This window comes from Condylura cristata, unplaced genomic scaffold (assembly GCF_000260355.1).
Source record: "Condylura cristata isolate star-nosed mole 26May11 unplaced genomic scaffold, ConCri1.0 scaffold00011, whole genome shotgun sequence".
Classification (NCBI taxonomy): domain Eukaryota; kingdom Metazoa; phylum Chordata; class Mammalia; order Eulipotyphla; family Talpidae; genus Condylura; species Condylura cristata.
Genome location: NW_004567112.1, coordinates 4,504,830 through 4,529,912, shown reverse-complemented (window position 1 = coordinate 4,529,912; position 25,083 = coordinate 4,504,830). Strand labels below are relative to the sequence as shown.

The 25,083-nt window shown below is 55.0% G+C and overlaps 1 protein-coding gene across 1 annotated transcript in view; it reads right to left on the bottom strand.

Annotated features, from left to right (window-relative positions):
* The window catches only part of FGFR2 (fibroblast growth factor receptor 2), an 85,043-nt gene that overhangs the window by 9,566 nt on the left and 50,394 nt on the right, over positions 1-25,083 (bottom strand). The window contains exons 6-12 of the mRNA XM_012723878.1: positions 19,017-19,207; positions 16,644-16,788; positions 14,599-14,801; positions 8,736-8,887; positions 6,811-6,932; positions 4,591-4,701; positions 3,188-3,378 (exon numbers count right to left, since the gene is read on the bottom strand). Coding sequence (XP_012579332.1) covers positions 3,188-3,378; positions 4,591-4,701; positions 6,811-6,932; positions 8,736-8,887; positions 14,599-14,801; positions 16,644-16,788; positions 19,017-19,207 — 1,115 coding nt within the window. The remainder of the gene's footprint in view (positions 1-3,187; positions 3,379-4,590; positions 4,702-6,810; positions 6,933-8,735; positions 8,888-14,598; positions 14,802-16,643; positions 16,789-19,016; positions 19,208-25,083) is intronic.

The window sequence follows — 25,083 nt, the reverse complement described above, 5'->3', positions numbered from 1 at the left end:
TTCCTTGGCTTCATTTTTTGGGGATAGTCAGTGGCTTACTCAGGGAGGGTGACTAACACCCGCGTCCCAGGCGCATGCCAAGAGCCTCTGTCTGACCGATGGCACTAAATCCCATGGCAAGCCATGAGACGGGGGTTATTAAACCCGTTTTACAGATGGGAAATTTGAGGCTTGCTTTGAAAAGAAAAGCCTGTGCAGGTTGAAACATCTTGGAGGTATAACTGGTTCGGGGAGTTGGTAGAAAAATGAGTGTGCTTTGAACTAAAAATAGCAAGGCTTTCATAGTTGTGCTCGGCTCCAGTACGCCATTACCTGATTACAGCCTTGCGCACACCACTGAGATGCTTCTTCTCTGCCTCCCCCCACACACCTGAGCTAGGCCCGAGGCCTCTGCACAAGGGGTTCTGCCCGGATCCCCACCCAGCGAATGCTTCTTGAGCTGAATTCAAAATTCTACCCAACAGCCGGGAGCCGACGAGCGCACCAGGACCCCTCACCCTTCCTTCCAGAAGGGTCTCCGACACCCTGGGTGGGAGCGTGGGTGTCGGGGGCCTGGGGCTGGGCTTTCCTGCTTCTCCCATCTCCACCCTCGGGAACAGGCCCTCCTTTGGGGAGCAGGTTCCTTCCAACGAGATCACCTGTAGGTCTTCACCAAAACTGACCCGGCTCCTTAATCACAGGAGGCCAGCAGCAGGCGCTTGGGAGGCCGCAAGCCTTGCGGGTGACACCGCAGCGCCTTCCACCTGGGCTCTTCTACAAATAGGAGCAAAGAACCGAGACCGTCCCCCTGTCCCCCTGCCCGGGTAGAGGAGGGGCTCCCTGAGAGTCCAGGGAGGGAAGCGTTACTGAGAACAGGAGAGGCAGGAACTCCCTGCGGGTGGAGAGAGGGACTCGAGGGAGCAGAGAGAGGCCGGGGAACGGGGAGCTGAGCGGGGCAGTAGTGGGTGGCGGGCAGAGAGGTGCCAGGAACCAGCCCCTTCGTCCTGGGAACCTCAGGCCCATCTGGGAAGGGGAGAGTGACTCAGACAGGCCCGTCTGGCTGGGGAGGTCAGGTGACTCCCCAGACATCCCTCAGCGCCCGCCTCCACCAAGGGGCGCCTGTCGGCGGGGATCTGAGGTTACGTGTGCCCCTGTGCACAATGCTTGTCCCACCTGGCAGCTCCCCAAGGCTTCGTGATCAGTAATAACAATAATTACCCCGATCACACCCATAGTGAAGGTATTTACAGTGTGTTGTTCAAAACTGGGTTTTCTCGCCCAGTTTCAAGAAGCTCCCCCCGGCCCCCCGGCTCTGAGCTCGCTCCCCACCGCACCCCACACACAGCTGCGCAGAGGCAGCTCGGATGCTCGGGTCTGACGGTGCCGGGGAGCCGCGCCCCACTCTTCCTCGTGTCCCGGGGGCCCCTCCTCTCTGGGCGCACCTCCCCAGCATCCAAGCTCTAGACTGGACCCCAGCTTCCCCGACCCTCTTTCTCAGCCTCTCCCCTCCTTCGCGATGCCCCCCATACCCGGCCCATGCCCAGGGCGTGAAGCCACGCCCTCCGCTGCTGGCCCCTCCGCTGAGCCTCAGTCCAGCTGGTGTCTGCCTGGCAAGGGCTCTCAGGCAGGCTCCCAATGTGGGTTTGGGGTTGCCACCAAACCCACCCGCCACCCCCAGCCCTGCCAGCTTCCCCCTCTTGACGGGCTGCACGGATTTCTCAAGCTAGAAATCCAGGAGTTGTTGAGGCCTCTTTCTCCCCTGCCCAGACCTGATCAATTCATGGGCGAGCCCAATGGCAAAGTAGGCCCCCCGGAATACCGGCTTCTCCAGCGTGTCCAACAGCCTGCACCCAGCCCGTGAACCCTTCCAGAGGACTGGGTTCCAACCCCTGGAGAGTGAGTGCCATGGCGCGAGCTGACACGACGGCCCCTCGGGGCCCCCATCGGGGTGCCTGCCTGGGCTGGGGCCCACCAGAGGGCCCCTGCTGCAGCCTCGACCCACCCTGCTCTCCGCTGCCCGGGCGCTTACCTTCCACCCCCGCCCTCCCACGTGCAGGCTCTTTCTGACCCCACCCTGTCTGGAGGCTTCTCAGCCTCTTGCTACTTGTTGCCGACACGTTCACTGCTGACCTCTCTGCGCTCACCCCCAGGTCCTGCACACAAGCCAATTTTGATGTTCTGACAAATGTCCCTCTTTCCGGGTCTGACTGGCACCTCGAGCCAGACTGGCAGCCCTGCCTCGCCCTCCTCGCCCACAGTGGCAGACCTCAACACTGTCTGGGGTTCCTAAAATCTCTATACTGGAACTTTCACCAGAAAAAATAATACGAAGAAGGCAAACTCTGGACTCTCCTGAAAATAAAAAAAAGAACAGAATGTGGTCGTCCAGGCACCAGCTGCCCGTTCAGACTGCAGGCGGCTGGGGTGCACCGCAGCACCTGCAGGCAGGTACCTGCAGGCGCCTCCCACACCCACGTGACCGCGTGGCCATGCCCAGTTGGGGTCCCAGGGCCACGCCCACTGGGCGTCCCCGCTCTGGGGCCCCCCAGGAATTTCTGATGCTGCGCCATGTTCCATCACCTCTGCCCACGGGGGTTGTGCGTCTGGCACCTCCTGTTCCCGAGTGTGGGCTCAGATAGGGTGTCTCAGATCATCCAAAATGCCCCAAGCACCTGCGGACACCTGTCGAACTGCTTCCACAATAGCACAGACATTTCAAGTTTGCCGGCAAGTGGCAGGCATGGCCTGCGGGAGTGTGTGTGTTGGGGGTGGGGGTTGCGGGGCTACCAACTGTCACTGCAGGGGTTCACCCCACTAAAAGCAACCATAACCCCAGACTCAGGTTGCTACAATACCCCTGTGTTATCTTTACTCTGAGAATACTTAGGCTGTTCCAAACTCAAAATCAAACAGCACACCCAAAAGCTCAATAATCACAGACCAAAGCCAAAACAATCACCAGAATTACAGACAGGGCTCCCCGACCCAAGGGACCACGAGGGACTCTCAGGAGGTCACAACCAGCAGACAGAGAAACAGGCCTCTCCTGCGCTTTTGCAGGCTCTGCGGAGGGAACCTAAGCGAATGGTGCAGTGTTTTCCAGGCTGCCTGGGACAGGCGAGGCCCTGATGAGCGAAGGAGCACATCACATGGCCTGTTTCCTTCAAAGACGGCAGCGAGCCCGCCCCATGGAGAAGCATAGCCTCACCTTCTGGGAAGCCAGGTATTCCATGCCTCGGGCCAGCTGGTAGGTGCAGGACACCAGGTCCTTGAAGGTCATCTGCTCCTCGGGAACGCGGTTGATGTCATAGGAGTACTCCATGCCGGGAGGCCTCCTGGCCCGCAGGAACTCACGGAGGTTCCCCTTGGAGGCGTACTCAACGATGACGTAGAGGGGCCCTGGGGTGCAGAGGGGGTGCGTCTGAGGCCGAGGCCAGGACCCGCCCCCATGTTCGGGGAGGGGCTTCAGCTCTCATGACCCTGGGCTCTTTGTTTGGACATAGAGGAAACCAGAGTAGAGGCCTGCCTTCTGTCTCCCCCACATGATAACAGGCACGGTGAAGACCATCTCCAGCAGCCCAGAAATAAGGATGCAGGGAGCAGCCTTCTCGTCGTCCATCATTCTGCTCTCTCACCTGGGCCCTCTCGGAAAGCTACCCAGGACGGACTCCTTCCAATCCACTTAACGATTTTACACGCATCCACACACCAAGAAGCCATATATTCATTTTAATCACGTGTATGAATAACACAGGTAGAGCTCAGCAACATTTTCCATATATATTATCCTTACAGAACCTAGTTAGGCTGATAAAAATAAATTTACTCATTCCTTTTAACAGCAACCCAGGTTCTGCCCTAGAAAACACAACCATTTTTATTGAGTCGTTTCCTTATAGGGTGCTTCCAGGCCACAGCATGAACACAGAATGAGAATTTTTATCTGTGCCCTTACACCCACATGCCATCACTTCTCCACAGTGCAGACCAAAGCACAGTGCAGACCAAGGCCCACAGCCAAGGCTGGCCAGTACCCGGCACACACCGAGGTCCACTCACTCCTCACCACGACAGCAGGGCTGAGTTGCACACAGGGCCATGAAGGAGGACAGAGCTGAAAGTATTTACAATCATCCTTTAGAGAAAAGTCTTCTGACTCCTGGTACAGCTTTAAAGAGAAACCCTCTTTGGTAAAGACCAGTTGCTTCAATGCATTATCCCAGATAACTGACTTGCAAGGGTTAGCTCTGCAGCTAGAGAGTCAAGTCTCGCAGTCTTGGTAATCCAGCCGTCTGTGGCCCATACATAGCAAGACAGCCTCCAGAAAGCCCACTCTGAGGGGAGACCTTGTCAAGCAAACCCGAGTATCTTGGGTTGAGACATTCCTTAGCAACTACAAACAGTCACGGAAGGGACCCTTTCTCCAAGCCCTCCAAGGTGTGCTCTCAGCACTCACAGGCCTCGTTTACCCACCCGCCCCCAGCCCCAAGCCCCTTGTAAGGGGCTTGGAGAGGTCTGAACTACACCGAGTTGCCCTGGAAGCAAGACCCAGAATGAAGCCAGCTCTGCGCCTCCGAGGATCCGGGTGGGGGCATCTGCTCTCTCGCTCACCATCCTGGGTACAAGCTCCAAGGAGGTTGATGATATTTTTGTGTTTTCCAATCATCTTCATCATCTCCATCTCGGACACCAGATCTGACAGGTCCTTCTCCGTGGCATCATCTGCAAACATCAGTAAACTCCAGGTCAGTTTCCTTTAACCCATCAAGGCTGCCGTGAGCAGGGGTGAGCAGAATCCAACCAGCATGGAGAATTTCAGACAACCCCCCATTTTATTGGGGAGGAGGCAAAGGCCCAGGCGGGGGCTGCCTGGCTCCATGTCAAAGCACTAATTTGGGGCCAAAAGCTAGGTCTGAAACACAGGCTTCTGACACAAAATCCATGTCTTTCCTAGCAAACCCCACAGACAGGGGGGTGCTGCTTCTTTTGTGAAATAATTCCATCCTCTGGCAGATCTATGGTGCTCCGAAAAGTGCATCAAACTCCCTAATGCCTGAAAGCAACTGTGAGGACTTGTGGCCAGGTGAAGGCAGGTGGAGGCACCCCCAGACCGAGCGCCCCGAGAGCGCTCAGAGGCGGTGCCGAGCGCCCTGTGCACCAGCTGAGCACCACAGCACGCACCGCACCTGCTAAGCGTGGGCTTCCGCGCCTCCTGGGGCTTCTCACAGGGGACTATGAGCCCCCCGGCACCCCCAAAGTGCAACTCTTACAAGGCTCTGCTCTGTCAAGTCGGCAAGAAGGGCCAAGTCCTACATCCTGGGTGCGCAGCTCTGAAAAGCGGCACAACTCACATGCCCACTGTGGCAAGTTCAACATGGAAAGATCTGGGCTGATGGACACAATGAAACAAGGGCAGGGGAGAGCCTGTCGCAAAGGGTTTTTGAGCACAGGCGAGGAAGACTGGGAGGAGTGTGAGGCCCACAGGGCATGCCTGCAGGGCTGAGCTCTGCCTGGAGCGGGCAGGCCCCTGCTCAGCCACTCAGGTGTTCTCCTCCAGCTCCCAGGCACACGCTGGCTGTAAAAAAGGAGAAGGCCCAGGGCTCGGGGGCTTCGGACCTTCCCGCCCTACAGGAAGGCCAGCCGAGGTGCAGCCAGAAACTGAGCTGTCACAGCTTCCCCGTGCAATGTCCTGGGGACCTCTGGGCCCTGCACCCCCAAACTATGAAGCACTGAAAAGACACAGGAAGCCTGTGCTTTCCCCGCAGGGTGCCCTGGTCCCCGGCCAGGGCCCCCGAGGCCACCCCACACCTGCTGTATTGCAGGGCCTGGGCTCCCAAGGCAGTTGGAGCCAGGAGGCTCCCCCGTGGGTGGAAAGCAGCTTAACAGCCTCGCTTTCCTGAGGGGCCATTCGAAACGGTAGCTTAAAAAAAAAAAAGTCAGCATATTTTTGTCTATTTTCAGCCCACAGTTTCCCCTTAGGGAGGGACATGATGGCTGCCCCATGAGAACCCACACAGGAAAGAACCCCCCGACTCTCAGGACACCCCCAGCATGGCAGGAGCCCCAGGTGCCAAGAACAGATTCCGCCTGGACACTCAGCTGGGGGTCAGCTGGGGTGTGCCTCCTGGGGTCCACAGGAGGCATTCACCGTGGACTGTTCCCGGTCCCTCCTCCTGGAAAGGACCCAGCCAGAGGAGAAGGTCCTCGAGCTCCCTGGTGGGAGGCAGAAGTGGGGTTAAGGTTCCTGCAGAAGTGGCAGGCTCCCCCAAACGCAGCTCGGGTTCCATCTGGGGATGCCTCTATGTCCCGGAAGGTTCAGCACCTGCCTCAGCAGCAGCACTTTCTTGCTTTCACCTAAGAGATCTCGGGGCAGTGTGATTTCTGCTTTGTTCCTCTGAGAAAGAGGAGGCGTGGTCTCCTCTCGGGAGCCCCCTCCCCTCCCCCCCCCTTTTCCACTTTTCTTCTCTTTGCAAATTAAAGTTTGGGTCCTCAGTCTGATGTACCAACGCCCGCCTCAATTAATCACATGGGAATTGAGACGTTCTCAGCACAGGCACATACAGGGGGAGAAGAATCCCAGTCATCTATGAGGACTGAAAAATAACCCAGTTTAGGGAACAGCTCCTTGCGAACAAAACCGGCTTTTCTTTTTCCTCAGTGCACACAGCTCAAGATAAATAGTCTGTCCAGGATGCTGATTTATACTGAAAACTTCTCGACCCCTGGGTCAGCTATGTGCTCTCTGACCCTGGGCGATAGAGCTGACAGGCCACAAAAGGCACATTCTTGATAAGCTTGGCCTCCCTTCCCCCACCCAACCCGCCCCGGCACCTTTCAGCATCTTCACTGCCACAGTGACGGCTTCCTTGGGCTTCTCTTTGTCGATTCCCACCGCTTCGGCCATGACCACTTGCCCAAAGCAACCTTCCCCCAGGGGCTTGCCCAGCGTCAGCCTGAAAGTGTAAATAGGGGATTAGTGCTCAGCATCTGGTGAGGGTGTAGCGAGGGAAATTCCAGAACTAAATATAAAAATCTTTCAGCGGCTTGCGAAAGCATGGAGCATTTATACACGGAATTAATGAGACCTGGGGTGTACACGCTGGGGCGTTCTGGTGACGTCACACAGCCAGCATGTCACTTGCTGGCTGCACACGTGTTGCAGCCTCAGATTCTTTCCAGGAAGATGTCTTTGGAGGCGAGGTGGTCAGCTCGCCTCCGTGCTATCAGGAGGAGATGCTGATCTCCAGCCAATCAAATATTCGTACTTCAGAATGTCTCAAGGAAAGCCAGAAAAGCTGTTCTTATTTTTGTCTGTGAGGTCTTTAAAATCCTTAGTCAAATACCAACGGATTTCGCGGTCACAAGTGACGAATCTTAAACACATTTCAAGGAATCTCTAGTTCTTGGCTAGAGAAAATTCTAGAAATCAGGGAGAATTTCTTTTTGACCGTAACAACTTAGAAACCCTCATGACCCCCAAGTGAATAATGAAGAAATCCACAGTGACTGCAACCAACGCAATCCCTGAGCTCGGAAGCCTTAATGCCCCCATGCTGGTGGCCGCCTCTGTCCCTGGACATTCCCGAAGCCCCAGAATGGAAAGCGCGACAGAGCGCTCATGAACGTGAGTGTTTCACTCACGCGCAACACAGCCCAATATTGAGCTGCCCTCAGCAAGGGGAGTCTGCAGTAAGCACACAATGGTTTGCAGACGCTCAACATAAAGACCAACGGCACCACACGCTAGGCTGGGGTCACTCCGTCTCTCCTCTGAACTAAAATTAAATTTAATATCTTGGCAGAAAGTAAACATTTGCATTGGAAAAATGGCTAATTTATGTCCAATTGCCCTGCTCCTCCAAGCCTAACAAGGCTTTCTTTGTGTAGCGTTGGCCTCCGATCTAATAAACTACTTCTAAATAGCCCTCATTCATGGAAATCTGCCCCACCTACGGTGGTGCCACGCACTGTTTTGAAACGCTCAGCACTCAGATTTTCCACACTCAGGGTCCCCCCGTGGGAGCGACCAGCTCGGCACATACAGAGTCCACTGTTGATTTCGGCGTCACAGGTGGCGACTCTCAGGCACTGACCCAAGAGCGGGGGCTCCTTAAAATACGATGGCAGTTCCCCGCTCAGGACGGGACTTGCACACAAACCCCACTCCATGCCTAAGCAAAGCAGGGGGCTGGGAGACTCCAGAGAGACACCCCCTTTCTCTCTCCACCTTCTACAGGCAAAGAAACCGTTCTTCATGCTTTCTCTGCACCTCCCAGGACATGTTCAATAAGCAGGAATGAACAAATGAATGGTCAATACACTGAGGGTTACGTCTGCCAGCACTAACAGGGTACCTGGACAGTCACTTGGTCCCAGCTCATGGGGCACAATTAAGGGCTGCTGGGAGACACAGAGGGTGTGGACTCTGTGAATCAAAATGGTGCGCACCATGTATGTGCCTCTCTGTCCACACAGAGCTCCTGGCCTCCAGCCCCTGGGTGAGCTGATCTCTATTTACAGAGTTGCACATGAGCGTAATTAAACACCCCTTTCTCTGACATACGCTCCAGGAGACACCCAAAGGTCAAGACAAACAGGATCGTCGACCACAGCCAGTGAAATGATCTCTCTCACTCCTGTAGACATCATCCGAGCAAAACCTTTGTGGCTCAGAGTCACAGGAAGAAAATTTCAAGCCCACAGCCCCAGGTGACCTGGCGTCGCCACTCGGGGACATGCCCAGCAGAAACACTCACTTATCTCTTGGGAACTCCCACTTTGGGTCTTCTGGCAGCTCGTACTCAGAGACCCCAGCCAGCATGGGGGTGTCTGCTGTTGAGGAGAGTCGCGTCGTTATCCTCACCAGAGGGGTGTTGGAGTTCATGGAGGAGCTGGACTCAGCAGACACCTGGATACAAAATGCAAAGACACCGAGATGTAATCCTGGTTCCCCTGCGCAGGCCGGAGGCTGCCGGGAGCCCAGCCAGATGGGAACCGGTGGGGCTGGCTGAAGGCACGGGACGAGTCTGGGGGCAAAACCCAGTACGCTCCAGTCCTGTGCTCCCGCCTACACAGCACTCACTTTCATCAAATTAGATGTTCGCAATACCTGTTTTCCGACACCTTTAGACAGCACCCGATGAGAATGTGTTTTCTTTCTGTCCTAACTCCCCAAGACAGTTGCTGAAGGACAGACACACCCAGAAGTTGACTCTCGCTTTTCTGCCTACTCTGCTGATCCCGGGACAGTCAAGCTCCCTGTCACCAGCTCAGCTCATGAATGAATCAATGCTGTCCTTGTGGGACTCCATTAAAACTGGCAGAAAAAACAGCCCCTCAGTATTTCGTCTGTCTCTTATAAAGCAGAAGAGCCCGAGAACTGGCTCCAGGGCCTGGGTATGAGAGGCATTCTGGTGGCCCCCAGAGCCCGCACGCCAGTTCACCCGGACCCAGACCCCGGGGACAACTGGGGACCCAGACCACTTGGGAAAAATCAACAGCCTCTTGCCAACTTCAGTTTCAGTAAAAATTTCAGTAGAAATTTGAACACACGAGGCAAACAGTCAGTGTTGAAGAGCACATGCTCACTGAGTTTCCTGGGAAGTCCCTCCCCACCCGGCACCCCACGGACTTCACCTGCCCACTTCAGTTGCCAGTCGACGTCGGACAAAACGGTTATTTTTCTTTTTTTAAAGATTTATTTATGTGTACAAGAACTGGGGTACAGGCCAGAGGAGCGGAGGGTGAGAGGATCACCACAGACAGAGCGGGGAGCAGACAGGCAGACTGACTGAAATCCACTGCTGAGGGAGCAGCGGGGAGACAGGAGAAGCCTGCTGCGCCCTGCGGGTCACTCCCTGGCCGGGGATCGAGCTCTTGCTACAGTGGCCGCAGCCAGCTTCATAATGCTGTGCTTTAACCCGCTGCGCCACCAGGGAGGGCCCCCAAAAGGGTGGTCTCTAAAATCATCATCTTCCATCCTCTGCTTCTTATGATGGAAAACACGCCCGCCTGATGGCCATTTCTGAGGGTCCGGGCTGCCTGAGCACTCCTCATCTAAGCCTGTCCCAGGACAGGAGGAAACCGCAGTGGCAAATAGAGTTTAAGAACAGAAACACCTAACGTTCAGCCCAAAGTAGGCTGCTCAGCCGCTAACCTATGACCCAAAGGGGGTCTGAGCCCATGAACCGTGGCCGACTCCACATACAAACACACCTTTCCCCAAACAGTGTCTCTGCAAGGCTTAGTGCCAATGCTTTGCAAATGTTACTGCCATGATCGTTACACAGTTTAAATCCTGTCTACAATTTCTGGTCACCGCTGGAAATTTTGCTCAGGCGAAGTTCTAGAGGTTTTGAGTCCATGTACAAATCTGGAAAATACTTTTAGAAAAAACACAATGTGGGAAGAAAGGTAAGAAAATGCCCAAAGTATAAGAACGATAGGATTGGATCGCTGTCTGCTGAGGCGTATCTTAATTCCACCTCCACGCATTTTTACTATGCTTTTAAAAGCCCCACTGGGGCTGTAACCCAGGTCTGGCTTTCTCTTCACTCCCGAGCGAACCTGCTGCAGGGGCTTGGCACGGGCCTTTGTCGGGCCCCTCCATAGAAGCCGGGGTTTCACCAGCGCACCCCCATGATGCCCCCCAGGCAACGCCCGCTGCCCCCCACATGTTCTTTCACTAATCCAAGCCCTATCAGATGGTGACTTCGTTTTCTGCACAAAATCCTAATCCCCCCATACCCGCTGGTTTTCTTCCTTTCCAGAGTCTCCTTTTTTCCCTAATTTAAAAAGATTCCATGGCAAGTGATCATTAGGTTATTTATAAACAATAAGCACGAACACTCGAAGAAACTGTCTTACCCCAAGTCCTGGCAGGCAACCATTTCGGTTTCCTCACTTTCTGGAATCTCTTCACCACGTGCCATAAATCAAGCTTTTAGCTAAATGTGCTTTCTGTGGGCTTCCACAGCCCATGTGGGAGATTACGCAAGGAAGTGGTTTTTTCTTTTCTTTTTCAAGGGCCACCAAGAAGTGGTGTTATCTCTTTCTACCAGATTAGAGGGAACAGCCAGGGGGACCCCACCCCCCCCAGAGAAAGGGACAGGAGCAGAGACACCACAGGCAGGCGTGAGGATTATTTGTGTGTTTACTCCTGGGCTGCTCCCACAGCCAGTCAGGGGCCCTCTGGGGCTCAGGCTGTGGACCGCCCCTGTCGCCAACAGTCTCCAGCCGGCAGCTGGTCTGCAGGCACAGGCGTTTTGGAATTGGATCCATTTCTCCCTTCACACCGTTCAGGTAGCTCGGGGAGGCAGTGGATCGCTCCCTCACTTTCTCCTTAGCAAGCTTCTGCCCCCAAACCTCCCAGGCTCCCTGAACAACTCGCCGGAGCCAAGGCCCCCGGACCCAGCAAGGCTGGCTCTCAGAAGCCGGCAGCCACCACCGTGGTCAGAGGCCCGGGGAACGGGCATGCCCGTCGGAGGCCGAGGAGAGACCAGCCAGGCGGGGCCAGGCCGGGCAGGCGCCTGTGGGTGAGGGAGGACCCGGCCACGCTCCCCACGGCCCCTGCCGCACCAGGTGTTTGCTGGGACCAGCGATAGGCCAAGAGTCCAAATCCAGAAACTTCCACAGTGATATGTTTAGGGGCAAGACAGGAACTGGACCTCCCTTCCCGGATCTGGTGCTTAATGCCAACTATTTGCCGCACCTCACACTGGCGTGAACCCCACTTTGTCCTCGTCACAACATCCCTGGGAGGCGTCGTGTGCCTCAAAGGCACTGTTATAAAGATGACCTGGCCTGCTCTTGGTTTCCTCGAGGCCGATCTACCTGCACCAGCATCAGAGAAGGCCGAACCGCGAGCTGAGAGACGAGCTCACCTGCACAGGTGACTCTTACATCGCCACCCCGCCCTGTGGAACCTTCCAGCTTCATAGCGAAAGAAGTTGATGTACTCACAGCTTTGCTGAGAACCTGATTCAGCAAGCCAGCAACACCCTTGCTCTGAACCCACATCCTCACCTTCCAGGCGAGCTCCCCTGCTGCCTGGAGGCCGGTGCAGGGCACAGGAAGAGAACTTATGGCGGTGGAGGCTGCCTCGCCAGTGGCCTTGGAGGCCAGCGAGCTGGGTGCCACGGAGGAGCAGGGGAGCAAGTGCCCCACAGGCATCCCCACCCCGCCCCCATTGGGCCGTAGACTCCACGGGGCACCCGCCTTACCCTGGCGAAAAAGCTGTGCTTTCCCCATTCATCAAAAGCACAGCCTGGAAAAGTTCAATTTCTCCTTTGGTCCTAGCACAAAACAGTTTTGACACAAAATAACAAACTGAAATGTCTGTCTTAGACCAGTAAGTCCCCTACAGATTAGTTAGATTAGTTGAAGCCAACAAGGAAAAACTCGCAATGGGAGACACACACACACCACACCCCTTCTCTCACTCTCTGTGAGAATATGACGGATGTGACTGAGCGGGAAGCCTGCAGGAGAGGGGGCGGGGCCCAGCAGGCAAAATGACACCCTTTCTGGAGAAGCTGAGGGCTCCTTGTGTGGCAAGGGGGGCCCTCATGGCAGGAAAAGCGGCCCCGCCATGCCTTGGAGCAATCCACCTCGCGACTCCTGGTTATAGCTCACCTGTGGCCAGGTAAAGGCATGCCTGGCATCCCGGAGGTATTTCCTCTGTCATCAACATCTCTGCTGGCCTCCCGGGGCTTTTCACTCCAGTGACAGCCCAACGGCCCTCTTTCATGCCCCAGAGAGGCATCTCCGCCCCCACATTCCTCCCTGACACGTGGCGACATCCCCAAATAACCATCTCCCAGAGACTGGCTTCTGCGGGTCCTCACCTCCATCTCTCCTCCTGCTGACTCCTTGGAAACTTGAGGCCACGCTAAGCGCCCCAGCAACCCGGGAGCCGCTGAGGGTGACAGGCCAGTGTGACACATGCCTGGGCGAGGCCAGCCCCCCGGAAATGAAGTGGAGGAGGGAGAAGATAGAAGGAGACCGAGTGTTCTCTTCAGCCACACAAGAGAACAAGTCACCAGCCAAGGAGGACATCGAGGAAAGGCCAGTCAGTGGGATGGAGGCCAAGAGATGACAAGGGCGGGTCAGGCGGTTTCCGGGGTTTCTGCCGCTCGTGTATTGAAAAGACCAGTGTGACCGTTGCCGGAAAGAGGAGAGAAGATGAAACCGTTACAGGGCGGTGGCCTGACAACGCCCCATCACAGGTTTCTTCCAGAACACAGCGCTTCTTCTCCATTAGACAAAAAGTACTAACGGTGGGAACACCACTCCCTGTTTCAAATCCCTAAGGTCAAGCTCTCAGGAGGGTGGCCATAAGCATGACCCAGAGGAAGCTGGTGGAGGGCGGGAGGGTGGCCCCCAGAGGTCACTGAAGACCAGAGTCGGCTGGGGTCCTGGGAAAGACGCTGGTGTCATTTTAATAACAATAGCAAAGTGATGGCAGGAGTGATAAATGGAAACCCCCTTCCCCTGCTTTTAACACAAGTTAGGCGTCCCCTCCCCCCGCCCTGGACACTCACCCCCCACCTCACCCCCTCCTGGGAAGAAAGACCTGCTGGGGATGTGACTTCACAGGGGTCAGTGAGGACCATTCGGCCTGGGGTTTGCAGCTGGACCGAGCGAGGGCAGCCGGACCCCACCACAGCTGCTGCCCACAGGCTGGTTTCCAGCCCTTCCTGATGCCTCCCCCACGAAGTCCGAGACACAGGCCTGAGATTACCCCAGAGTGCTCAGGTGCATCACCAGGCACTTGCAAAATCCCTTCGTCAGAACCGAGTTCCAGGTACTTGATACACACTCTGTGCTCACACCTGCAGGCCCACCACCTCAGCCCTGTTCCGCTCCCCTCTGCAGGGCTTTGGGTAAAGGAAGGCTTTGGTGCAAGCTCTATCCCACCTGACTTCTCCAGAGTCAAATTAAACCTCTGAGGAGGTACATTCAAGCAAACAGTGACCACCAAAGACAACCACCAGGTTAAAAGCCATCATCGCCCATTTAATATAAAAGTCACTTCACCCATGAATCCTCAGTCACACCTGTCAACTACTAACATTGACATCATGCATCTAAAAATCAGGCAGTCTGGGCCCAAGTCAGATTAGGAAGACATCACAGGGCCAGCTGAGTTGGTAGTAATTTGGAGTCACCTCCCAGGCAGTTTCTGATCGTGAGTTATTACATAAGTCAAAGAGCTACAACCATAAGCCTGTCTCCAGGAAGCGTCAGATCATAGGGGCAAGGTGGCCTCGCTCTGAATCCGCCACGCTCTTGATGCTCTTGTAGGGCAGTTCTGACCCTGCTCTAGGAATGGCGAACTGTGGGTAGCAAAATGGTAGCTGGACAGGCTACCATTAGGATGAACAGCCCACAACCCTGGACACTGCCTCCGTGTACTTCAGCCCTGCTGATCAGTTCTCAGATCCTCGTAGGCTGGCAGGTCCAGGAGCTAGACTGAGGTGACCCCGGCCACACACGGGGACCGGACCCCCAAGCTCAAGACCGCCGCCTCTGTACACGAACCACTGCGCGGAGGGCGAGGCCCAAGGCTGGCTGGGCTGGGGGCGGGCAGTAAGTTCTTCAAACTCTTTATCTACTTTCTGTTACCTGTCTCCGCAGGGGGATGCGCTTGGTCAGCTTGTGCACAGCCGGCTGGCTGCTGAAGTCCGGCTTCTTGGTCGTGGCCTTCATGCGGCACAAGATGACCGTCACCACCATGCAGGCGATTAAGAAGACCCCGATGCAGTAAATGGCTATCTCCAGGTAATCTGGGGAGGCCGTGATCTCCTTTTCTCTTGGGGGAGCTAGATTGCAGACCGCAGGGAGGAACAGATAAGCAGGCCACAGAGTTAGAACACAGAAGTGAGGCATCGTGACACAACTAGAGGAATCCAAAGTACTTTAGACCGTTCCCCAGGTGGGACAGGCTTCCCAGATAACTCGGGGCCGCAGAATGACGTGGAGCGTGGTGTCAGGAGCCTCGCCCACCGAGAGCTCGGGCTTTCCCCACAGGGCCCTGGTGGCCATGAGCCAGGGGGCCACCTGCAATCCATGGGCAGGTGGGCTGCCGTCCAGGTACAGAGGGCAGGTCACAGGCCGTGTTCTACCAGACACCTGGGCCGAGGGGATTCATCAGTCCCCCCACAAGGACGGCCTTCCATGGGGGACTCTGATGCAAAGCAAACTAGAAATTCTCAACAGGAGCAGTTTTGTTTCCAAAAGGCCCCACTGGGGTAGGCTCGTCCAAGGGAAGCTGCCATGGGGTGGTTCACCCCAGATGACGACAGTGCAGCAAGGGACATACACAGCCCCAGTGGGCTGGTCTGAGCTTCTGCAGAGGCCACCCTGTAGTCCAGCATATTGTCCGATGCGACACACAAATTACTTAATAGGAAGGCTGAGTGCCTGTAGTATGAACAGTTATGTCCATACTATAAAGTTTCTAACATTTCTTACTAACCAGTACAATTTGGGGGGACCTGGTTAAGCTGCTGTGCCACGTTATAACCGAAATGGCGCTCCAGGTGAGCCTACATGTACTCACTGCCCCTGCTGAGCCCTCCACTCGCACTCTACAAGCAGAGTGCTTGCAAATCCCGCTTCTGACTGCGCACTCCGGGTGACAGGGCGAGCGCCGTCAGGCACACTGGTTAAGAGGGGCCCCCAGGGGACTCGCAAAGGCGAAACTGCAGTAGAAGCAAGCGCAGCGTCAGAGGCCTCGCCTTGTTTCAGAAGCGAATACTCGCAGAGCAGATTCACAACCAAAGGAAAATGGATGCAATGGTATTATTTAAAGCTTAAACATTTCCATCAGAAAACTACTTGCAAGAGAGTCAGAACTCTCAGCAGCACAGCACAAATGAAACGAACGATTTGTATGTACTAGCTCTAAAATAAGCATGCAGGTAGGCACCGTTCTACAATTAAGAAACTAGTAACTGGAATGCAACATCACGCGCTGCACAGTCTAGGCAGGGTCACAGAGGACGTGACAATGAGGTAGCTGCACCAGCAGAGAGGAGGAGAGAGTGTGGCGAGGGAAAAGGCTCAGGCAGCAGCCGCGAGAGGCAGCGGGCTTCAAGGATGTCGCGTTCTGATAGCAGAAATCACATCAAGCCCGAGCAGGCAGAGCATGCTTTGCGGTGAAGCAGGCAGAGTCAGGCTACAGCAGCATACAGCAAGTCACCGATTCCCAAGGCAGGTCACACACTGCTTCTGTACGCCCTGCATTTGGGGTGCTTCTCCCCGGGACCTCAACAGCTGTTTACATCTCACTAGAGCAGAAGGTGAACTAAAGTCACCAACGTGCACGTGGGGTTATATCGAAATGGAATTTGACTCGAGAAGACATCGCTCGTAATTCACAAGCATTTTTAAATCCGTGAAAGCGGTGTGGGCGAATTTGGGCGCTGACTCACTGGCTTCCTAAGCATCCTGTCCCATGGGTTTCAAGGGGGGCAGTTCATGAAGGCAAGTACAGGAATTGCCAGCCTCTCCCTCCCAGGGGATCGTTTTAAATATCTTTTTTTTTTTTTTAACTTTATGCAGGGATAAAAGGGGCCATTTCTGAGAACAGAAGCTGTGTTAATTTTATAGCAATCAACCAAGAAAAGGAAAAAACCATGGAGAGAAAGAGCAGTATATACCTGGCAGAACTGTCAACCATGCAGAGTGAAAGGAGATCCCAATAGAATTACCCGCCAAGCACGTATATTCCCCAGCATCCTCAAAAGTTACATTCCGAATATAGAGAACCTCAATCTCTTTGTCCGTGGTGTTAACACCGGCAGCCTAGAAAACAAGGAAGCAAGAGAACAGGCTAGACAACACCGGAATGAGGGTGTAGGGGCCACGGGGCCACAAGGCGTGGCAGCGGGGACTCCTGGCCGCCGGCAGGGTCACCTGCACCCATCCACAAAGCCCACGCCCCAGCGACACGGAGCGACACCCAGCAGCTCACCTCCAGGCCCGTCACCACACCGGCTGCACCACCTAGACACGCATGCAACCAAACACATGGAAAAATCGGCCCACAGAGATCTGTTCTCGTGGCTTCACTGTGTTTTTGAGTTTGGGGTGGTTTCCCAGAGTGATTGGCTGGGTTCTGGTCCCGCTGGCTACAGGCGCCCACCTTGAGAAAAGGAGGGTTCTGTCTCGTTTCTTGGGTTGTAAAACCAATCACGGCACCTCAGGCCGCGGGGGCGGGCGCCGAGGACCCTCCTGGCCCAGGGGAGGGAGGTGTGCGCCTTGGCCAGGCTCTGGTTACTGTAGCTCCTGCTTATCCAGCCACCTGGACTTCCACGCCACTGGGAGCAAATGGAGGCAAAGCAGGATCTGGGCAGCAAAGAACCTGGACTTTTCTTGTGTAATAGAAATGCTTGCAGGTGCGCCAGGACAAAGGCAAAAGCCCAGGGCTTGGAAGCGCCCGGCAGGGTATTCACACAGGAAATGCCCTGTCCCCAAATTCGGGGTGACCCGAGGGTAACTCAAGGTCAGTATCTCCTAAGTGCCAAACGACCAAGAAAAGCTATTTTGTGGGACACTTGCATTATGCTAATATGCCCCTCAATACCCGCAGGAGGTCTGATGCCTGCGGATAGCCGGCGCCGACGAGGCAGGAGGCAAGCGTTCAGGGCGTGTGTTTAAATGGCGTCCAGGCGCAGTAATGAGCAGAACCGGGCAGCCCCAACGAGATCACCCAGAAGGAGCAATTTAAAAACGGGTGGGGGCGGAGGGCCACCTTCAGCGGGAAGGAGAGCGAGCCCTTAGAACACGTGGGCATTTTTCCATGGCCGCTGACAGGACGCCAGCTGCATCACCAAAGAAAGACCATGATGAATAGACCAAGGCCACAGTCACCTAGAAGCTGCCTGCAGTCTCCCAAAGCACCAAGTGTTTTCAGCTTCTATATCCAGCCTTCTTTGGAGGAAAAAAAAAAAAAAAAGAACAAAACAAAAACATTGTTACCTTGCAGTTTGGGCAGGACAGTGAGCCAGGCAGACTGGTTGGCCTGCCCTATATAATTGGAGACCTTACATATATACTCCCCAGCGTCCGCCTCAGTCACATTGAAAAGAGCCAGCACCTCGGCATTGGAGCTATTTATCCCCGAGTGCTGGAACAGACACAGGAGAACAATGTAACGGCCAGCCGGAAGGACATGTTGTCTAGGTCCCGCCACCAAAACACCACACACGAAAAACAACAAAACTCCTCTATGTCTGAGCAGCAGCTTGAGCTGGGTGTTTAGGGAGAACAAAATAAGTCAGCAGGTGGATAAGGGAAGTGACCCAGTGGACGCAGGGAGGGGCAACGTGGCCAGCAGATGGAGGCCGGTCATCTCTGCAGCTCGGCGGTCCTGCTCAGCTCCCTGCGGTTCACTGCAAAGCTGCACCTCTGAAAAAGAGTCTCCTCGTGGGCCTTTCTGTCGGAGGCAGGAGCTAGGAAGCTCTCACCGCCCTCAGGAGGAAGGCAGGTGGGAAAAAACAAAAAGCCTGAGGCTACAAACATAGGGGCTTGCAGGGAAACAAGGGGAAGCGATGTTCCTTGCTCAAATGTTCATTAGCACCAACGTTTTCTAAAGCATTATTGTCCGGGGCTGCGTGTGAGCCAGTCTCCACGGTTAAAGGGTTTCTTGCAAGAGAAAATCGGCATCGTTTTGACAAGGTGGCTACTAAAATCTGATCCTAGGGCCTCCTGGGAGAAAACATGTGTCACAATCCACACCGCGGAGCGCCCGGGGGTGCGGAGCTCGGCCATCCGGGCACTGGACACCCCTCAAGGAGGAGGGGTCAGCGCCCAGGGCCAGCGTGCCACCGGAGACGCCAGCTTTCCTGGCCCTGCCCCACATCCCCTTCCCTTCCGAGAGGTCACCCGCCGTCGGCAGGCCCCCCCAGTCCTGACACTCTCTTCTGGCCAAGTAGAGAATCACCTTCTCTCAAATTCACCAGGAATAAAGGGGGCTGAGGAGCCCCGTGAGGAGGCCAGCTGGTGGGCCCTGCAGACCCAGAAAGTCTCACCTTGAGGACCTTGAGGTAGGGCAGCCCGTCGGGTCCGTATTTGCTGCCGTTCTTTTCCACGTGTTTGATCCACTGGATGTGGGGCTGGGCGTCGCTGTACACTTTGCAGACGAACTCCACGTCGCCGCCGACCACCGCGGAGGCGTTGGCGGGCAGTCCGGCCTGGAGGATGGGCCGGTGAGGCGACCGCTCTGGGAGGGAGGGGAGGGGGAGGGGAAGGGATGGGCAGAGGGAGAGAGGAACACGTGAGGTGAGCTGTGGGGAGGCTGCTCGTGAACTCAAGCCAAAAGGGCCTCGCGTCTGCTGGCTGACTCCTCTGAAATAACACGGAGGGCCAGTGCGAAGCAAACCGGCTTCAAAGCAGACCGCGGGAGCGCGACCCTTGTAAAGGGAACATTTATTTAGCAAGCAGAGAAAGAACATTCTATTGGATGTCTGTGGCCACCTGATGAACAAAAGAGAAGATTGGATCTTCACAGCCTAAAGCGGGCGGCCGGGCAGGGCGCCTGGCCACCTGTGACCTGGGGGACCATCGGCCCCCACCTTGACCACAGGACAACATCCCGGGCAGGGACAACACTGGCCTTCGCACAAAGACCGGCCTCTACCCACCGCATCCGTGACACACTTATCAGATGCTCTGGACAGACGCCATCCCTTGCTTTAAAATGAAAATAAACTAAAAGTAAACCCAAAGGCATGAGAAGCGAACGCACAAATGAACTCATCTCTCCGCCCTGGAATTCGCAGCACGGACTCATTCCGTGCGCGCCCACAAATCTCTCTGATAAACACGAGGGGCCCCTGCCCACTCGGGGTGGCGCGGCCCCGAAGGAAACCCAGAGGCGCCGGCCCCCAAATCCTGGCAGCCTCGGACCATGGCACAGGAGGCCGCCCGAGGGAGGCTAGCAGTGGCTCCCGCTCTTCACTGCCCTCCTGCCTCTTCCAGACAAGTTCCCAACGAGGGACACCCCCTCGTGTGACTTCTGGAAAGGCTCCTCTCCGGGGTGGTCTCTGTGGAAATCTCATCAAGGAAACCAGGTCAAGGGGGGTGAGCCACGGCACACAGGGTCCCCGCAAATCAAGCCACAGACCAGTCTGCAGCGTGACTGTCCGCCGAGACATGCTGACCGTGACTGGACTGGAACCTTCCAATCATGGGTCTCCGTCAAGGGCTGCCCATCCCCAGTTCGCCTGTCCGTTCGAGCCATCATGCACACGTGCGTGGGCCAACACCCCACGCCCCACCCCCGGCTTCGGTAAGCTCCAGCGTAGAACAAGGCCGAGGGGATGAGGAAACTCCGGCTGGCCCGGGCACCGACCGAGGGCGCCGAGCACTGGCCCGAGTCCCGCGTATCACAACCAACGGCCAGCTGCAGACTGCCAGCTCCTCGTCTTTCTGGGGGCCCTTCGGGTGACAAGGTCAGTAGTAGCATGTGCTGGGTGCAGCCAGGCCAGGTACTGGTCAGTTTACTACACGAGCCTGTCTCGAAAACCATAAAAGCTCAAGAGCGTTACATTCTAAAACTTTCCTTTCACAAACATGTACATTTTCACATTAAAAAGAGGCCCAAAGGTGCCCAGTGTCACTCACGTAGCTCGAGCAAGAAAAACCCTGAAATCAAGACTCGTGGTTTTGGGGGTCAGAACATCTCAACGCTGGGATTTTCTCCCTCGAATAGCTGCAGAATCCGAGGTGTCCGGCTGATTCAGCGTCCAGCCTCCCTGGCAGCCGGGCAGTGATGGGGGAGGTCAGGCTGGAGCCCCTGGCTCCCTGCACTGATAACACGCTTGCTCCTCCCCTGGGAGGGGGACTCGTGAGGAGGCGGCTCACTCCCTGGCCTGGGGTTCCTGTTTTGCACAGGCCTGCATGTGTGTTTGTGTGTCTGAAACAAATATTTGCAGCGGCCCTAAATATTTAGTCTTACAAACAAAGGTACTGTAAAATCTTAAGTGTCATAAGCCAGATCAACTGAATTTCGACCCAAGCCCTCTTTCTTAAACATACTTGTTTCTAATAAATCGTTTCACAAGCAAACATTGTGTATGTGATACCAAAGAAGGGCGCCTGGGAACAAGGAGGGCTTTCATAGCCTCTGTGGCCTGCCTGCGCCCGCCTCCCGCGGGGGACCGCTCCGGGGAGCACTGGCTGGCTGCTTCTCAGCTGGTTATTAAGTTATCCAGCCGCTCCCCAACTACTCTCTCCCTCGCGTGCACACACCTCGCCATGGCTTAATGTTATTGCATTTGCACATTACAGCAGACTGGATGTTACCCGCGCGCAGCCCTGAATTCATCCTTTCAAATTTTCTCACCTTAGACAAATAACCTCTTGCCACCCCGCCCCTCCCTGCTCCGCCCTTTCTCGCTTTGGGTACAAAAACTGCAAGCAGGATCGCTCTGTAATGGAAACCTTACACCGTCTTCCAAAACTTATTACAGCTGCCTTCGGTATAAAATGAAACTTTAGAGAATGATCTTTAAAATGTTTCTAAAAAGTCAGTAGGCCTCATGTTTCGTTTCTCCACATCAGGCTTTGATTTCCTTTGCAACCTTATTCTCTGCCCTTAACCAAGTCGGAGAGCGAAGCCTGAAGCCGCCCAGGCTGGGCCAGGATGCCAGTATCTTCTCAGACTGCCCACCAGCCCCACAGAGCAGCGGCGGTCAGAGCAGGGGTGACAGGGTGTGGGGCCCCCGCCTGCTCTCTGAGAAGCTGGGTGCAGAGGGCAGGCTGGGCGGAGGGCCCGCCAGAGCCTCCGTGGCCAGGCCAGTGGGCCTGTGGGCAGTGGCACGGGAACAAGGCCATGGTTTAGGGACCCGGCGCCCTCCACCCCCATCTGCAGCGCTCTCCCTGGGACCTCACGTGTCCCAGAGGGCTGACATCAAAAGACTGCACGGACGAATTATCTGTGGATGAGAGCATGAAGCCCAGAGCTGGCCCATCTCTTGTTCTTCTCTGTGATAACAAACATCACATCTTTCCCACCAGGGAGAATTTACAGTTTCAGGCAAGGTTCTGGGACGGCATGCTGAACTGGCAGGCGTGCTAGAACACAGACTGTTCTCTTTACGGGAGTGAGATAGAGAGTGAACAGGACAGTGAGCAAACCAGTTTCTTTACTACAGTTTCAAAGAAAAGAGGTTCTGAGCCTGTACTGGTACACAATGCACGGACCCAAAAGAGGATGAGCCTCTCTAAAAGAGCGACTCCGAGGCTCCCGTGTGAATTCCTAATGAAGACAGCGTGGAAAGGCTTCCCAGGGGCGCGGCTGCCGCTGGTGGGACAGTTGGCTGCACCCCTGGAATGTGGCTCCCCCAAGTAAACGCATAGTAAACAGACCAGAGCGCTTCAGAACTGCACTCTCTCTCTGCGCTCACCCACCCCCTTCTGTCAAGTGCTGCCAATGAATCCACTTGACTAAAACAGAGGGTCCAGTGCTAAGAGTCTCTCTAAATACAGATTGACTCAGCTGCCAGGAGGCAGGCGGGAAAGAGCCTGCATCCTTCTAAGAGGTAATTATGGGAGAATACCTGAGTGACAAAGAATAAATCTGTATTAATTGACCGTAGAAACTTTACAGCGTGTCGGTGAAGTTGGACCTAAGAATATGTGAGCTCGAAAGAGATCTACAACTTCTGTCTTGACATAGCAAAGGCTATAAAAATGTCCACAGAGTTCTGGAAGTTCATGTCTGCAGGCTCAGTAAACATACATCCAGCGATCAAGAAAACCAGGTCCTTAAATTATACCTATAAATGAATAAACCCAGAATGGGTGTCTGTCCAGCACCTTCTGGCCTGCTAAGCTCTTTCTCCCCCGAAGTTACACTGCGCTTGCCACCAAGAACCATTTCAAAATTGCTCGCTGGAGCAGCAAACATAGACAGAGACTCCAATCCCATCGAGAGCCCAGTACTGATCTGGAAACGGCAGGGCTCTGCTCTCGGCGCCCGTTCATTTAAGAAGCAGGGAGAGCCTGGCCAGGTCCGTTTTTAAATTAAAATCAAAATTGAATTACCCTTCCTCTAAAATGGCAGTTTCTTAGCAACTCCAAGGCGCTGAATAGGAGAAGAACATTCTGCAATTTGGAGGACAAGTGAAAACAACTGAGAATTCTTTTTTCTAAAGCCCAGCCTGGTTGTGTGTGTGTGTGTGTGTGTGTGTGTGTGTGTTTTCCCTAAAGAGTAGGCAGTGGTTGCTTTTGTTGCGTAAAAATGCACTACACCAGTTAGCAGGAGGCACGTTATTAGGGGGAGGATGATCAAAGACCGCTGGAGTTTGAGGAGCCCAATAACCGGCTAAAGACCCCACGCTAATTACAATTAGTAGAATGAGTTCATTGCCTCGTCAAGACCCTGCCTGACACACTCGCGCCAGACAGGCTAAATCCAGTTGAGTTCTGAGTTTTGTCTGCCCTACGCTTCCTGCAGCCTCTAGGACTGGCTGAGAAGTCGTCCAAACTAAAAATGATGAGGAGCAAAAGGAAGACGAGGGCCTAGGATGAGACAGAGCTCTACACGTGCAGGAAGGGTCTGAGGCTCCCGGCGCCAGGCCGCTGGCGTGGTCTCTTCTGGAGCAGATGTGTGGCTTGGAAAGCGAGCGGGGTGCCCAGAATTACTCTAAAATAAAGAGCAGGTGCAATTCTGTAGACAGTGGCTCGTTCTCCACCTACACTTGGCCTTAGCTTCCCTCTGCCTCGGCAGGTGACTCAGAAAAGCGGTGCAGAAGGGGCTGAACTCCAGTTTCCTCCAGAAACTTACAGACTCTGGGCAAAGCCAAAGTGTCCCCCCGCACAGGAATCCCTCTGTGACTAGGGAGGCTACGCCTTCTGAAATGCTAACGCAGAACTGTTCCCTGTCCATCGCTCTTGCTCAGCGAGGTGGAGACACAGCGAGCTGCTGGGGGGGCTGGACCATGCGAGGACTCACGCAGGTGGAGACCACGCCCTTCCTTACGGGAGGCCCACGGTCGTGGGGTCAGGGGCCCAGTCCATGGGATCTGGAGGCCCATGCTCATGGGGTCAGGGGGTCAGTCCAGGTCTTCTGGGCTGAATGAACTGGTGGCCTGGTGGGGGTTCCACCCCTCAAGTTTAAGGTCTCTGAGCTCTGTGCCTGGCAAGTGTAAACCAGAACTGAAGCCCAGGAGCGCAAAGCAGGCCACATTTAAGTTCAAAAATGCCTGGAACCAAGAAAAAGGAAGCTAGACAAACCCTAGAAACCTGACTAGAGAATTTAGGCGGGGGGAGTATTTGCAGTTTGGGGGGCAGGACTGAGGGAGGGAGCTTTAAGGGGGATCTGGGAGAGCATGGTGTAACGACACACATCTGAAGAGGTCTGAGCCTACACCCCTAAATCAGTCTTGCGAACCAATGAATGACCTCAATTAAAAAAAAAAAAATTTTTTTTTTTCCAAATGAGAGATTCCATGATCCTTTTTTCAACTCTTTCCGCTGGTTAAAAGGAGACATGACTTTGAGGGGCTAGAAATTCTGGGCGTGACTAGTGAAAGTGGTGACCAGCACCTCAAATGTACTCAATGACACTGGTTATACATCCTAATCTGGTTGAAGTGTTTTTACACATTTTATCACAATAATAAAAAGAGACTAAGTGACATGGCAAGAAAGCGCCTAGAAATGTCCTCGTAGGCCCCATCTCTGGAGTGAACACACGTCCCGGAGCCGCAGAAGCCCCGCCTCTCCGCCAGGGGCATCGGCTCATCCAGCCCAGTTGACTGAATGAGGGCTTTTCTGGCTTCCAACACCAAGGCCCCCTCCCCGGATTGTGCTGGGCTTTCTGCTGTCGTCAACCCAGACGTCAGTCTCCCTGGGTGCCCTTCCTGAGGTGCTGAGGTAAACACAGCTGAGAGCAGTCACGCTGGGGAGCACGGCCACAGAGCCAGCACCCCGCCACGGCCCGGGGGGGTCACATCCTCCAGGAATGCAAGCTCATCAGCTGGGGTCTGAGCGTGGGGTCTCGTCATGGGAAGAATATGCTGGCAAAGTTAAAAAATAAGAGTCCAGGATTCAGCAGACCCTCTCGTAGCAAAGGCTGAGTGAACCCCGAGC